Source organism: Dipteris shenzhenensis, chromosome 26 (assembly GCF_047967505.1).
Source record: "Dipteris shenzhenensis isolate YYH24624 ecotype China chromosome 26, Dip_SZ_1.0, whole genome shotgun sequence".
Lineage (NCBI taxonomy): Eukaryota > Viridiplantae > Streptophyta > Polypodiopsida > Gleicheniales > Dipteridaceae > Dipteris > Dipteris shenzhenensis.
The window spans coordinates 17,514,728-17,530,928 of NC_141621.1; the positions used below are offsets into that span (position 1 = coordinate 17,514,728).

Sequence of the window (16,201 nt, forward strand, 5' to 3'; positions counted from 1 at the left end):
CTTCCATCTCCATGACTTGCTATTCCCCAAAGCCATGCATAGCCCGATGTGATGACCAGTTAAAGTGGGCGATCCACCGATCCCTATACAAAAAATCTCTGGATACCTCAAGGGCATACAATCAATCCAGTCCACATGTCCAACATAAAAAATGAAACTAAGTTCGTTCCAGGTACTAACATGACAATCATTAGCCTACATTGATATATAAATTGAAAGGCTGCACTTACAATTGACTAGAACTGCCAGATAAATTTGAACTCTTGCCAGACTAGCAATACAATTGGGGCTAAGTTCCTTAGCCCATGAGAAATGGCTGAGAATTGTGAGCAGGCAGAAGGAGCTTACATCATTCTCCAAATCCCGAGCACACACAACAGCTTTGAAAAAGCCACTGGATATAAAGAAGCAAAGAAATTCAAAACCACACATTTTTGTAATTTTACATTCGCATGCAGAGGGTCTTAAGCTCTGTGGACCCGCCTTCTAGGCCTTTCAGAGTTGACCCCTCTTCTGCCCAATACAGGCAGCTACACTTTGAAACCTTTTGGCCTGTGAGAAATTACTTGGGGCACAGGTGCAACATCGCAGTTTTCCTGTTGCTACAAGCTTATACAGTCAAGGCAGACCAAAACTGGTCCCTTCAGCGTTCTACATTCACCAGCTGTAAATGAGGACCAGGCTTGGTCAAGCCTCACTAAGAATTTTCTCAGTTCATAAGCCATCAATACTGAATTCGTCTTAGTACTCTGTTGTAAAGATCCAATGTCTCCACATGATTAGAATCCACAGAAAGTGCTGCCCTGCAGTCCCGCAAAGAACTGGCAAGATCTCCAACCGATTCATAAAAAGCTGCACGCAGGTGGAGGAGTTGCAAGTCTGATTTGAAGCATATAGCCTTTGACAACTCAGCTATCGCTTCATCTTCTTTGTGATCATCCATGAGGACTGCAGTATCACCCATAAAATTAATGAACAATACAAAAAACTCCTCTTCCCAGGCATGCACTGATGAAAAGTTTGAAGGACAATTAGAAAGCGGGGGCCCAAAACAACAACTACAAGAATAAAAAAGAGCCTGAAAATGTGGTTTCTTCCCCTCAAGTATCAAGTGCACTGCGCACAATAGAGATAGAACTCCGATGCAATGATGCAATCAGACTGCCTTATCCATGGAACCCCAATTCTCAGATGATAAGTACAAATGTTTGTACATTATAGCTCCAGATGCAGGAATTTGATGTCTACAATCAAAAGTATTAGGCCCACAAATGGCAAATCAATGTCATGCATACCATGTTCGGCCATATATTACATAGAACTCTTGCAAACCACCAGTAAATTTCGTGCAATGCACCAGATGAATCCAGGAACATTCCAAAACTCATCCTCTAAAAACACAACATAGTGCAGTTTCAATCTCACAATAGTCACTCATAAGATTGAAAACCATAAACTCCATCATGCATAGCAAGGACTAGCTACTATGACATCCCCACTGACGTCATCAGCGCCCAACAGTGGGTGTAGACCATAGTATAAAAACAGGCTCTCACTTACACCACTTACTTTGAATCCTTGATCTCTCCTCCCGTGCTTCTGTTCTTTTTTCATTTTATCTTCTTTTTTTTTGCAGGTGTGTTGTGGGGGGGATCCTTGTCTTCTCCTCCAATTATTATATATTAAAGAATCAGAAAATGGCATCAATACAATAAGAGTATGGCATCAACACAAGATAAGAGGTATGAGAAACACAATCCATTTGATTTTCATTTAACAGATATTTCCTTGATGCCAAAACATTCTCTTCACAGAAAGCATCCCTTATTCACTCACGTTTCAGTGACAAAGTCGAAGCCTATACCTTAAGTATGCACCACTTTCACAAGAGGTTTAGGCAACATCAATTTTCAAGAAGAAGCACAAACCTGCAGCTCTATATCTGTACGGGTAGGTCCGTAGAGGATCTAGCTGAGTAGCCATGCTTAAATCTGCTTTTGCCATGTCACGATCACAGTACTCTGATCGTTTCTCAAAAGCAGATGCATTATTTCGAGCCTTCTCAATCAGCTTAGTCATCTCATCATATGCTGCCTTTCTATCATTTTTCAGATAGTGAACACGAGCAAGTCCTTGATGTGCTCTTGTATGACGAATTTTTAATGCACTCAAATAGCAATCAGCAGCGAGATCAAGCTTTCCACAGTCTACATAGACACTTCCCAGATTGCTGAGTGCCTGCTAATGAAGAAAACACAAATAAGATTCCATGCATGGGGAGATTGTGGTAAAATACAAACAAATGATAAGATAATACAGACCTGACCCTTTCGCAAGCCATCAGATGGGCACTTCAAAGCTTCCTCAAGAAGCTTGATGACTTTAGCAGACGAATCAGGATCTAAGCTAGTATCCGCTAGGGCATATGCTTTCAAAAAAAAGGCCTCAAATGAACGTTGCATGGCAATTGATTCCTCTGCTTTCTTCAGGGCCTCATCCCGATGTCCAGTGTCATACAAGATCCACCCTTCATAAACAAGTCTCTCCTGATCACTATTTGCATATTTGCGAGCGAGCCTCAGGCTGCGCATTGCAGCTCTTGGGCAGTTTAACCTAGAAGTCAGGAGCCACCCACAGACTGCAAACGTAAGCCAGCAACAAGAGTGAACTCACAAATACAATTCATTAGACATGAAGCACAAAAGAAAAACCCAATTTCTTCAATGATATTAAATATTTTTAGCGACCCAGATTATTTGTGTAGAACAAATAGCATGATGGAGAGGCAAACCATCGCAACAGAAAATTATTGGTCAGCAATTTTTCTTCATGAAACCATTGAATAAAACCCATGTCATAGACATGAATGGCCTGACGCTTAGTCCAGTTTATGGGTGACAACAGTTGGGCCAAAGCCCTGCAGAATGCAGAGCTATTTTTTACCATCCCTTCTTGAATCCCTTTACATTTTTCATTGAATGACACATTTAAAGTTGTATCCCGGTTAGGTCTGGCTTCACATCTGAGCACTCCCATGCAGACACCCCTTTGACAACCATCTCTACTTCATTGATTTCAGCAAGGCCACTATTAAAAGACAGATTTCCAATCCCTAGGATTGATGACTCCTTGAATGAACTCAAGGGTGCTCATTCTTGAATAAGATAAATTTGAGATCACGATACCATCACATAAGAATGACGGAGGGTGATGAGCACAAAACAGCCTTCTGCACAAAAAAAGGGCTTATATGAGTTCAAAGTCATGTTGTTTGGATTAATGAATGCAATGCACCGGCCACCTTTCAAGCCCTGATGAACAAGATATTGTATTCCAATACATGCAGGGTTTTTTTCATGACGTGCTCATTTATAAAGCGGATAGGACCACATTGAACATACCAAAGAAGTGCTGGAAATTTTAATGCTACAACAGCTCTTCGCCAAGGCCAATTATATACCTTTGTAAGACTAGAATATGTCCAAGCATACAAGTTTAGATTTTTTGTTGTTCTAAAGTCCACAAATCTACACGGAAAATAAAAGAGAAGAAAAAAGAGGTAACAAAAACTTTTTGAAAAACAAAAGGAAGACATACTTAGCAAGCAAAGCAGCAACACTTATGTTGTCATCAATGCCCAAGCATAAGCAGCTATACTAGGTTTCTAAATACCCGCCAAGGCCAATTACATACTTTTTTTTGCTATGACATTCTAATTTATAGTAAAGCAGACAGGAGCACATTGAACGTGTCAAAGAGGAGCTGCAAATTTCAAGGCTGCATCAGCTCTTTGCTACGTCAGCAAGTGCATCTTTATGGCAGAAGAGGTTAAATACCTCGGGCACATTGTGAGCATGGACCCCAAAGGTAAAATGTGTAAGGCATGGCGACAGCTGCGCAATTCCACCCAGCTCAAAGGATTTTTCGGCCTTGCCTCGCCCAATAGGTGTCACCGATTTATAATATACCTTTGTACAACTACAATATATCCAGTCGTACAAACTTAGAAATTTTGATATTCTAAAGTCCAAAAATGCACGCAAATTTTTAGCTGTTGGTGTAAGATAAATTGTTGTAGTTGAACAGCTGATCACCACTTGGACAAGAATTTAAAGAATTTGCATGCCGATAGAAAAATATACCTTTGTACGACTAGAATATATCCAATCATACAAATTTAGAAATTCTGATCTTCTAAAGTCCAAGATCTACACAAATTTGTAAGTTGTTGGGGCTTTTGCACCTGCGTAAGATAAACCGATGTAGTTGAACAGCTGATCACCACTTGGACAACAATTCAAAGAATTTGCATGTCAGCTAAGGTGATAGAAAAATATACCTTTGTACGACTAGAATATATCCAATCGTACAAAATTAGAAATTTTGATGCTCTAAAGTCCAAAAATCTACAAAAAATTTTAGTTGTTGGGGCTTTTGCACCCACGTAAGATAAATCGATGTAGTTGCAACAGCAGATCACCACTTGGACGAAAATTCAAAGAATTTGCATGTCCACTAAGATGACAGAAAAGTATACCTTTGGTTGACTAGAATATATCCAATCGTACATATTTAGAAAATTTGATGTTCTAAAGTCCAAAAATCTACACAAATTTTTAGCTGCTGGGCTGACAAATCGATGTAGTTGAACAGCTGATCACCACTTGGACGAAAATTCAAAGAATTTGCATGTCACCGATTTGTAATATCCCAAGCAATAAATAAAGTTTTCTCTTTATTTAGACTTTGGTCAAGCATTGACTTCCATTAAAGAGACTTGGCCCTCACTAAGGAGATTTGATTGTGGTCAAGGAGGATTGACTTACGATCAACCAGAGTACTACAGAGCTGACTACAGCCAGTGAGTTCACTCTGGTAAACAAGACTTGACTACCGTCAAGGAGGTGTGATTGCAATCACGGAGGGTTGACGTGAGTAATTGTTTGTGCCATGGTTTGGCCTTTTTTTGGGGGGGGGGGGGGGGGGAGGAAGGGGGGCCTCCTCCTCGGCTTTCAACTTTGCCTCCACCTCTACTTGTGACTCTTGGAGTTGGCGGATTGTTTGTCCCTCCGCCTTCTTCTTCAAGGATGGTCCAGGGGGAAAGGAAGGGGAAAGGGGGGGGAACTCCCTGAGACTAGGATTAATCTAGAGGAACTCATTTGCATGTAAAGGCTAACCACTAATGGGTGCCATGATTATGTGCATTGTATTACTTGTTGTAGGTTCCAAGAGTGGTCTATTACCCTCGAGTTGAGGTAGGTAGGCACCCACCTTAAAATGAGAGCGGGTTCGGCAAGCTCCAAAACTTGACGGAGGTAGCTAGTCTTGATCAAGAAGTTTCGAGGAATGACCAAAAGGGGTCAGTTTCATGTAACCTCTGGCCTATGTGCCATTTAGCTCATGCTTGAGCTTATACTCGATTTGTATTGCAAGGAATAAAAGTCCTTCGTGGGGGGGTTCAGCCTGGCTTGTCCGGACCCTAACGCTGGCGGCTGCATACTTCTCCTCTCTCTCTCTCTTTCCCTCCACCCTCCCCCACGCTTGCATTCAATTCCCGTTTCTATCTCTCGATGGTTAATTTGTTTTGCAGTAGGCATCTCATACACCACTTTGCTAAACAAGTAGTCCTCTCTCGGATTCTTTTGATGTTTTTCTTTAGGCTGGTTTTGAAGATCTGAAATTCGCATTCACTTATGCTCCCGTATTGGTATCCCTTGGAGGCAAATGCTAGTAGCAAAGGATTTGGGGGTATTTTAAGGCAAGAGCTTTGAAAGCAGAAGGTTTGATGACAGAGACTCACTTTCCATGTTCAGAGATGTTGGCAATCCTACATGCTTTAATTAAGTCGCATCACTACCTATATGGCAGTAAGATCAAAGTCGAGACTGATCACAAGACACTTAAATATCTTCTTACGCAGCCCAGCCTATCAGCAGAGCAAAAGAGGGAGTTGGCTTCGATGCAGTCATACGATTTTGAGTTGAAATACATGAAAGGGGATATGTCCTTACCAAGAATATGGGCTTTCACATCGTCTGATCCCTCCACTCTTTACCAGAATTGGATACATGGCATTCAAGATGAGTATACATACAAGACCCTTCATGTCAAGATCATCCTATTGCAAAAATGGTTTGTTATGGTTCTGAGACATAATGTATTTGATTCCAAATTCAATATTTGAATTTACATCACCACAAAAATTGATATGCCTCTCTCAAGGGTACCACCAAAATGGCCCTTACAAGATCTCCTTAAAGATCCACAACGTGTTCCATGTATCATTGTTAAAACCACATTGGGCCAGAACAAAAATGTCCTCTCAGTGTCGTCACCTACTGCTTATGGAGGGGGGAGTTCGATGAGATAAAGAATTGCGTTACATGGACAAAGATGCAGCTTCCACCTTGTCAGCCCAAGCCACGAAGAATCTTGATTCACCTTTTAAAATGAAGATCCCTTATCAGCGGTGTCGTACTCTCTCTCTCTCTCTCTCTCTCTCTCTCTCTCTCTCTCTCTCTCTATCTCACACACACACACACACACACACACTCCCCCTCTCTCTCTTGTATCTTCAGAAGCTAACCCAAGATGTGAGAAGCAATATATTCCTAGTACGCACAGTTGATAGCACAATTACTGGAAAGAAGCTAGCTGATTCCACACTTCTTTGTAAATTAGAGGAGGACTTCATAATGTACCAATGAGCTGTGCGCGAAGTGACGTGCCCTTATCGAGAAGGAGAGAGAGAGAGAGAGAGAGAGGAGAATGTGAAAGATTGCCATATCCTTTACATACCCATCTCTCTCTCTCTCTCTCTCTCTCTCTCTCTCTCAGGTCCTGTCCTGTCTAAAGGAGTGTGGGGGCTTGTGCCTTTATAGGCCAGACCTAGCTGGTCGGCCAGCTGGTCAATGGGCCTGCCAGCTGGTCGGCCAGCTGGTCGGCCAGTTCTGGTCAGCCAGACCAGCTGGTCTTTCTGGCCACTTGTTTGGCTGAGGTGGCTGGCCTGTGAGCTGTATTGGCTGGCCTGTAAGCTGGTAGATTGCCCCAGAAATTGGGGATTGTTAGTTGCTTAATAGGCAGCAATGGCATCTGTTGTAGCTGCCATTTTTGGACAGCAGAATGAAGGAGTAGATGGGCTGCTACAAGGGCAGTAAAGACTCCATGAAATCTACAAGCTCAGCCACATGGGTGTGTATGCAGGCCAGCAGAAAAGGCATAGGAGGACCTAGGCTGAAGAAGCAATGGCCCAGCAAAAGGGCCTGGATAGGGGCTGGACAAGGCCATTTATAGGCCTGTACTGGTTGGCCCATCTGAGGGGCTGTTTTGAGGTAGACTAGGTTTTAGACTCCAAAAAGAGCTATATAGATTGAAGCAAGCCCCACGTGCATGGTACCAATGGATTGATGAGTACTTTGGCCAGCCGGCCAGTCATGAAGAGCAGGTCAACCAGTAAAGTCCAAATGAAGAGGCCTCTATATGGAGCTGGACAAGGTCCTTTTATACTACTGTACTAGTCCACCAGTCTGCAGGGCTGGTTTGGGCCAGACCAGGTTGGTGAGCTGCTCCGCCATGTAGGGCAGGTTGGCCTGCCTACAGAGTGGCTGGTCACAAGCTGGGCACGTGGGAGGTAGACTAGCCCCTCCCCTGTAAATAAAGGGCCTCAGCCCCATAGTTAGCAGATAGAGGCCTGTACTGGTCGGCCAGTTCACAGACTGATCCGCCAGTCTGCAGGGCTGCTTTGGGCCGGACAAGGTCGGCAAGCTTGTTGGCCATGTCGGGTAGGCAAACTGGCTGAGTAGGTGGGAGGGCAGACTAGCCCCCTCCCTGTAAATAGAAGACTTCAGTCCCATAGTTACCAGGGGAAAGTCGTTCCCCCATCTGGAATGGGGGAACATGTGTTCCAGGAAGTCCAGGTGTCCAGAGCGTCCAGAGTGTTCCTGGAACATTCCCTGGTCCAGAACTCCAAGGAAAGTCATTCCTAATGTCCAGGTTCTGTTGTCTGCCGATGAGTTCTGGGAAAAACACCAAAACAGTGTCGTTTTGGCATGTTTGTGGTCGCCTTCTCTCAGCCCTACCCTCCTCTCAACCCTCTCGCAGCCCCTCCAGAATCCTCTCAGCCATCTCTTGCCCTACCTCTCAGCCCTTCCTCAGTTATGGAACTGTGAAAGTGATTTTTTTTCATATTCTGGTATATTTCCATGTGATTTGATGATGCATCGTACAGGGTCCACGTCCCCCAACCTGAAACGTTCCCCATTCTGGCGTCAGACATTTCTGTTCTCTGGTAACTGTGCTCAGCCAGTTATCCACTTCATGGAATGCCACTTAAGGTCAGCAAGGAGCACTGCCGTACATGGAGGAGTGGGATCAGTTTTGAAGCAGATCGAGGTTTCCAATGTGAAGCTAGACCCTGCTGCAGCATACCACTGCAGGTGTGTGCTCAGTTATGGATACATATCTTGTAACAGATTGACCTATTTTGGATGTAATATACATTGAGGACTTTTGGCTGTCCTTCCTGCTGTAGATCCGAGTGCCCCTGAGTTTATTGTTGTGCACATGTCATCTACAACTTTCCAAATTTACTTAATCTGAATCTACCTGGGAAATCCTTCTGCTGCGGGGCTAGGCTCTAGGACATCCAGCCACACTTTTTAACACATCTAGCTGTTTAGCTAATCAGTTTATTCTGCAGGTGATCTGGAATAAAAATCCTGCCGGGAGTAGGACATGAAAAATGCAGGCCAGAAGGCTTCAACAAAGCCAGTTACCTTTGCATTATCAGCCGCTCAACCTTGCTATGTTCACTTGCAGGTAGGATGGCTGATTCATGAATTTTGAGGTTTTCCCGGTATCTAGGGTTTGCTTATCCCCAAACTTCTGCATTTCCCCCTATTTTCTCAATTACTCAAACATCAAATTCTTGTCGAAGCATGAGACTCCCATGAAATAGAGGGCAACTAGATACAATGGCTAAAGAGTTGATAATCAAACTCTTATATATGAGGACTCATTTGGCTCATCAAAGTAAGTCTACAAAAATTTTAAAAGAGATTAGTCAAGCTTCCTATAAAATTAAAGCAACATGTTCAGCCACAAAGCCAGGACCATACCAAACTCGTTCTGTAAAGTAAAACAAAGAATGTGATCAGAACAACATTACATGTACGGCATGCCAAAAGTCAAAAGGTTTCATCCCACACCATCATAAGAGAGAAACATGTGAAGCATCTACAAATGATAGAGCAAGTCACGATAGTTAAGCAACCTCAATCTGGGAAACAATTTATCAAACAGATGCAACAATTGCAAATAAAGCAAAACAAAACATCTAGTGACAATAATGCATGTATAGCATGTCCAAACTCAACAAGAAGCCATCAAAATAGAGAATCCTTGCATCCATAAGCGATAGAGCAAGTCATGATAGTCAAACAATATTGTCCAGGCAAGAAAAACATATTCTTATCACAGCGAGAAACAAATGAGCATACTCACCGGAGAAGAAGAAGCGATTGTCGGAAACATAGCAGGCCTTTTCCCAGCTCAGACTCCAACATTTGATGGACCACAGCCAATGATCCTATATCATCCACTGATGACCACCGATCATAGAGCTGCATCCAACAGTCTGCCCTGGTCCAGCGTTCAACATGTTCACTAAGCAGACGTAACAGCTGCTCAGCAGCAACCCTACCAGAGTACAACCTGTACTTGGGATCTAGTGTTAAGATTGCACATATATCCCGAAGAGCACCTTCATAATCTTGAAGGTCAAGGCAGATATAAGTTCGCATCTCAAGGCAGTCAGGTGTAACCTTAAAACCCAGAATGCGGTTAATCTCTGTGATTGCAGCATGAGTTTTTCCTTGATCCATTAAAGCAGCAGCTCTGTATCTGTAAGGGAATGTTAACGTAGGATCTAAATCAGTTGCCAAATTTAAATCCATTAGCTTCTCCTGACCCTCACAATACAAAGATCTCTCCTGATACATCCACCCAGTAGGTTTGTGACTGGACACCAAGCTGGTGGAATCCTTATACGCGGAAATATAATGGCCACGTTTGTATTTTGCTCTAGCAACACCAACCAAAGAATACACGTGGCCGCCTCCTGCAGCTGCTTCAAAGCACCTCTGAGACTCCCTGTATTGCTTCCTGCCTAACATCACACAGCCCAGTTGATGTGACGCAAGAGCTTTCTGCCTGCATGACACAGCAGTTTCCCTCAATCTCTCTAGCAGGGAAATCAAGAGATCTGATTTGAGGTCCTCACTCATGGCGGCGTGGCTCAAAAGCAAGTAGAGAGCAAAGGAGGAGTGCCCAACCATCATGAGCTTTTTACTTCCTTCAATAGAGCAGAAAAGACTTGCAACCTGTTTGTTATGTAGGGAGTGAGGAAGTTCCCAAAGCATGTGCTGTAGGCAACATGAGACCAGAGCAGGAGCGTTCTCCTCAAGAGCAAAATCCATGAAGACAACCGCATCCTGCAAATTTGTTACAAAAGCTACTAATTTTTTCTCGCAAGCATTCTTCATGCTTTCACAGCAGAACCTGTTTGAAAAAGTCAGTAATTCCAGTAAGATATCTGAGGGCAACCAATCAAAACGGCCTGTTTTGCTGAATTCAGACACTGCACTCATGCCTGCTTTTGAAATTCCATTGTGAGAAAATTCAATTTCAGAGGTTCTGGACTCTGCAAAGCTGCCATACAGCATGGCTCGAAAAGGAGGTGAGAGAGCAGCCAATTTCTCCCTATGGCAAAAAACCTTCTCATTGCCAATACAGAAGACAACATTGTTGTCTTGGCAACCAGCGGCACAGGAGAGCAGAACTTCTGGTTCAGAGCTTTCGTAAAGGCTGCCACAGGGACAAGGTTCGAGTGTGCCAGAGGGTGAAAAACCAGGGATGAGAGCTGCTTGAGGGCACTCCAATGCATGGCCCTTACAACTAAGCACTGTAACCCCACTGATGTCTTCATCCCTTTTCTCATATTTTAGCCAGGCGGCATAAACCAGCTTCTCGTGCACTGAAATAGCATGTTGTCGAGCAAAGCGCAAACTCCGTCTGACCAATTTAGTCTCATCCAGCCCCCTAAAAACGAAAGATTGCTCAATATAAAGCCTTGACTTATCCTCTTGTGATGCGACATCGATTTCAGCATGGATCTGAGCCAAAGTTTCCACGTGGTCCACGAATTTCAATTGGGGTATGAGGCAAGGTTCCGTCAACTTCGCAAGGCAAGAACTGCATACACAATTCAGGTGCATAAAGACAAGCACTTTAGCTTAACGAACGAGGACCCGGTTAGAAAGAAAGAAAGACGACACGTGCCTCTCAAGCCATACCTTGTCTGGGAGGAAAACTCTCCGTTCGCCGTTCTGATTGCATTCGTGTAATCTGACTTCATCCGGTTCTCCGCTACAGTATCTATAGGACACACTGCATGGACTTGAATTCCATTGCAGAGCTCCGTTATCCCCAATCCTCTCATCTTCGGCGGGCGCTACGGAGAGCTTCGCAATGCTGGACTCTCGCAGAACTTATTCTAAACGAGTGCAAACCCAAGGTCTGCAGCGCAGTCAGGCGGACAGTAAGATTCTCCAGTACATTGTACAAAAGAGCTCTTTCAGGCCGCCGCACAGGATCCAATGGATGAAGGGCAAGGTGAAAGCAAGGAGACATGGTCGTGAGAGGCCTATTTGCAGAAACAAGTTCACCGCATTCTGGAATTGTTCGACGAGAAGGGGAATGCGAAGGCGATGTCGGGGGGGGGGGATGAGCAAGGCAGGCGCAGCCGATGTGGAGCAGGCATAGAGGAGGAGAAGCAAAAGCTAAAGCTAATGGCTATGGTATCTCACCCTTGCTTGTCTGGTTCACGGCCGCCTCCTCCCTGCGGAGCTTCCTCCTTTGATGTCTCATTTCATGGCGGCCGAGGACTTGTCTCATTCTCGAGGCGAGCTCCTGCTGCTGAGCTTCCTCGTTGGTTTCTTCTTCCCCAAGCTGCTCTCGCACCTCACGTCCCCGACCTCCCCGAGACTCGCCTCGCCCCCCTTGTCCGCAGGCCACAGACAAGCAGCTGCGATGGAGATGCACGCAACAAGGATTGCTGCATTAGCTCTTTTGTTGCTTGCTTGTTTCTTGTTGTTGTTGTTGCTGCTTGTTGGCTGCGACAGAACAGATTTTCCCGGTCAACAAATTAGGGCTTGGTCTTGGCTTTGATGTTGACGTTTATGGGAATGGACGGAGGGGCACCTTTCCACTACGGAACGTGGCAAGCTATTTGCCCCGCACTTTCTTCTTTCGCCCCTTTCCCACGTGGAGGACCATGGATGATGGAAAGGTGGCTCGAGTAACTCCATTTACGTTTTCCGGTTGCACATGGAACAACATCGATTGAAAACCTTGCTGGCCCATCTCGGGCCTACACATCCACAGCCTACCATGCCTTCGACATCAAGAGAGAGAGAGAGAGTGCATGCGCACGTGAGAGAGAGAGAGAGAGAGAGGGAGAGAGAGAGAGAGAGAGAGAGAGAGAGAGGGAGGGAGGGAGGGAGGGAGAGAGGGAGATGCATCATCATCACTATTGTATTAATGATCTTGGATTTGCATGCATAAAGGCCAACAACATTGTATTCATGATCTTCAATTTATTTCATATAAAATCATGATGTGTAGCCTCCTCAAAGGACACAATTCTATCATCATTATCAATGGGACAGACCTACCAACCACAAGGCATCCCTACATCCAATGTTCTGTAGGCTCCCACCATCACGTCCATAACAGTGCCCACAATAAGTGTCATTGCCTATATCAACATAGTTTGAATTGTCCACTCTTCTCATGGGCACCTACAGACAAAAGAAAAACCAAGTATTACGAAAGCATCTAACCCTAAGCACTAAGAAATAGATGGCAGTTATGATTATATTTAAAAGTACATTGATTAGATACACTAGGATACCATGACAAAGCATCCCTTGTTTTTCCATCCACCTACTATCAACAAGAAGATAGCATGCAATCCCTTGTCAAATCAAAACTTGTCAACCTCTCTATTTGTAAATGGTATGCAAGTAAACATCTACATCAAATGCACCTAAAATCTTTCAGTAGCCATGAGGTATGGAACCACCATGAATGCAACAATGAACTAAATTGAAACAGAAAAATTGTGGAGTTTTATTCCTTCAACATTACCTACTCTCCTCACATAGACTCTTGCCATAGTCCTATACGCCATGGAAGCATACATGGGGCTGGTTTCCCAACTCATGACCCTTGGTAGCAATCGCCTACTCTCCTACTTTCAAACATTACCTACTCTTCTACTTTCAACATTACCTATAGCTCTATAGGCTTGTTGAAGCATACATGCGACTCGTTCCCCAACTTATGACCCTTGGTAGCAATAGCCTACTCTTGTACTTTCAAACATTACCTACTCTTCTACTTTCAACATTACCTACTAAATCCTACGACCTTATAGGTTTGTTGAAGCAAATATGGGACTAGTTTCCCAACCCATGACCCTTGGTTGCACAGACTTGTCTTTGTTGTTACTCAATGTGATATACAACCACATGTCTTGTATCATAAACAACCAAGTTTGCAATTACAAAAAGCATCATTTCTAAGATGTGGCTTCACTATATTCTATTCTAAGTAGGATCTGAATTTCTTATCCTAGGCCAAAGGAAAAGTCCAAAACCACCATGTTCTTCCCATTGCCTTGGCTTACCCTCACCATTCCATCCACACCTTTCTTTTAATAAAAAGACATTTTATTGCAAAGTACAGTTTAATATTATTTGCTATAGGTATCTACAAATATTTTTGACATTGCCATATACATATTTGCTCCCATTTTGCCTTTTCCATCTAGTTGGAGTTATATTCTCAATGAATGTGGCACAATAGTATCGCAAAGGAAAATGGACTCTTAACAAAACAACCACCTTATGGCCTAAATTGATGTAAATCTCATTGTAGATGACCACAATTATATAGGAGGATGCTCTTAAAACCATGTAAAACAAGAGAGATATATATGGTCAATGTTGGCACATCCTTTTCTTCAATATCTATAGTCCTTTGTCCATGGGCATGTTCTACCATGGTCGCACTTCATATAATTGCTTGTCAAGTCTCAAGTGGGATTTCTTGCAAGGTGCAATAAACCATCTTTTTGAGCAAGATATAATTATTTTTCTCACTCTAGATACTCTTAATTGGGTTCTCTAACCACTCAGGTTTTTCCCCTCCCAATTCGACTGCTCCTAGCCTATAGAGATTACCTGTGATGTAGCAGACAAGTAAGAATGCAACAGACTGAATGATGAACTAACATTAGAAACAAATCTTTATTTGGATACATCCCCAATAGTATTCATTGATAGCGTCATGTTTGGTCAGACTTTTTCAAGTCTTCACCAACAAGGTCTACTCATGGAACTAATAAGGAGAACCAACAACGTCTACAGAAGGGCTTGACAAGGCCACTAAACCAATTCAAGAACCGTCCTATTTGGATTTTGAATGTAAAAATTATGCTTCGTCAAAGTTCCTAAAAGCTATATTTCTTGATTGGAGTACGGAAGTATGGCAAAATATTCACGTCCAAGAAATGACTTACTCCATGCATGTTAGTTTTCTCATTGCCTTTATTAGGTCGAGCAAGACCATCGCAACTACTGACTTCTACTTCCAAAATCCCTTTAGTATCATACTTTTTGCTCTAAGAGATGTGAATCACCTTTCACACTTTGCTCCAATGCATCATTTTGAGGAGATAGGTAGTTGTAGTCACATTCAATGATTGAGGTATCTTGCTTTTGGTTAGTTGCACACTCATAATGCTTAATTTATTGCAATCCTTTGGCTATGCCTTGTTGGTAGATGTCATATTAAATTCATGGTTTTAGTAGGCAATCCATTCCAAAAGAACCTTAATGCTAATTTTTTTAATACAAACCCTTGTTACAATCTTGGGTTACAATGCAAGGATTATCAAGGGATTGTCTTGAAATTTCAAAGTTTTTTCACTCTCCTTTGGCTTTACAGACACAAATTGAGCAACACATGCCGTAGGTAAGTTGTCTAGGTCTTTAACGATCATGCTTAGTTCACCTTGCCACCAAGTCTTGCTTCAGTTTTGATGTAAACAATTTCTCATTATGGCACAAGTTTCATATACTCACAATGTATAAACATCACTTTACTTAAATAAAGCCTTTATGCATGTAAGTTCTCTCACATCCCTTATGATCAACAAGTTGTAGGGGTCTCCCCTATGCCAAAAACCAGATTTCCTTCAATTTCAGTCCATTTAATGTTAGTCTTGGAGACCATCTCCATCCATTAGTAATAAGGGTACCTTATATGTCCTTTTGGATTCTATTTAATAAGAAAGTGGAAGTCGTATATGGCTGAACAATAGTGTAGGGGTGTGTCATCCATTGCCATCAATGAGACAATAATTTGTAAGCCATGTCTCTACTTCTCATAGTTCATAGAACTATACGCTCATGATCATGCTATATAATCCCCCCATTCCAATAGTGTTTCTCCATAATCATGATGGATATAGTAGGAATGGTAGATACTCATGTCTAGCTACAAAAATATGTAGTTGCCTCTAAAGTTCTCAAAGTCCCTCTCTTTTGAAAATCCCTTCCTTCTTCTTCGCATGTGACTATTTGTTCCCATTTTGTGGTGTTGCCTCTCCACTTGCCTCTTTAGCTTCATAGCATTGGCTTGCAATGGGGATGTTAGGAGTGTCTTTATTTGCAAAATGGTTTTGTGTAGAATAGCAAGCCCATTCAAAGAGCATGATGTCAAAGAGGTGGCACTTCTTTTACAAAACTATCTTACATCTTGAATCAATTCAAGAGGTGACATTTCTTTGATAAAACTATTTTTCATCTTGAGTCAAGTTAAGAAATGCTAATATGCAACTCCAAGCCATCTTGTGTGCTTAATCCATCATTTTATTGATATTGTGGTTGTTGACGGTCTCTCTCTCACACCCCTCTGTTGACTAGTGAACCCTGTGCCAATGCTCAGCGTGAGTGCTCAATGTTAGAAAAGAATATGTCCTCTCTCACACTACTAGTGTTGCTTGGCAATGTTTCCTAGTAGTTTCTCGAGATGCAATACATGGATGAAGATAGGTGGTCAAGCTTGTGTAAGGATG

The 16,201-nt window shown here is 42.9% G+C and overlaps 1 protein-coding gene across 3 annotated transcripts; it reads right to left on the reverse strand.

Annotated features, from left to right (window-relative positions):
• On the reverse strand, nt 1–12,178 carry ETO1 (tetratricopeptide repeat (TPR)-containing protein). 3 transcript variants are annotated; one of them, XM_087397297.1, is made up of 6 exons: nt 11,865–12,178; nt 11,352–11,551; nt 9,502–11,250; nt 2,322–2,613; nt 1,929–2,238; nt 1–948 (listed from the first exon to the last, which is right to left on the reverse strand). In XM_087397297.1, exons 2-6 carry the CDS (start codon nt 11,495–11,497, stop codon nt 725–727), a joined length of 2,721 nt encoding a protein of 906 aa, XP_087253423.1. In that variant the 5' UTR covers nt 11,498–11,551; nt 11,865–12,178; the 3' UTR covers nt 1–724. The 3 variants fall into 3 exon arrangements, with proteins under 3 accessions (XP_087253423.1, XP_087253422.1, XP_087253424.1); XM_087397296.1 differs by having other exon boundaries at nt 11,352–11,574; XM_087397298.1 differs by lacking the exon at nt 1–948 and adding an exon at nt 967–1,244 and having other exon boundaries at nt 11,352–12,178.
• Nucleotides 12,179–16,201: the final 4,023 nt, after the last annotated feature.

Coding starts and splice junctions, on each gene's coding strand:
- ETO1 (XM_087397297.1), bottom strand. CDS start 11,497: ATGAGAGGATTGGGGATAACGGAGCTCTGCAATGGAATTCAAGTCCAT. Junction 11,251..11,351: donor GAGTTTTCCTCCCAGACAAG/GTATGGCTTGAG, acceptor TTGTGTATGCAG/TTCTTGCCTTGCGAAGTTGA. Junction 2,614..9,501: donor CAATCGCTTCTTCTTCTCCG/GTGAGTATGCTC, acceptor CCTGACTTCTAG/GTTAAACTGCCCAAGAGCTG.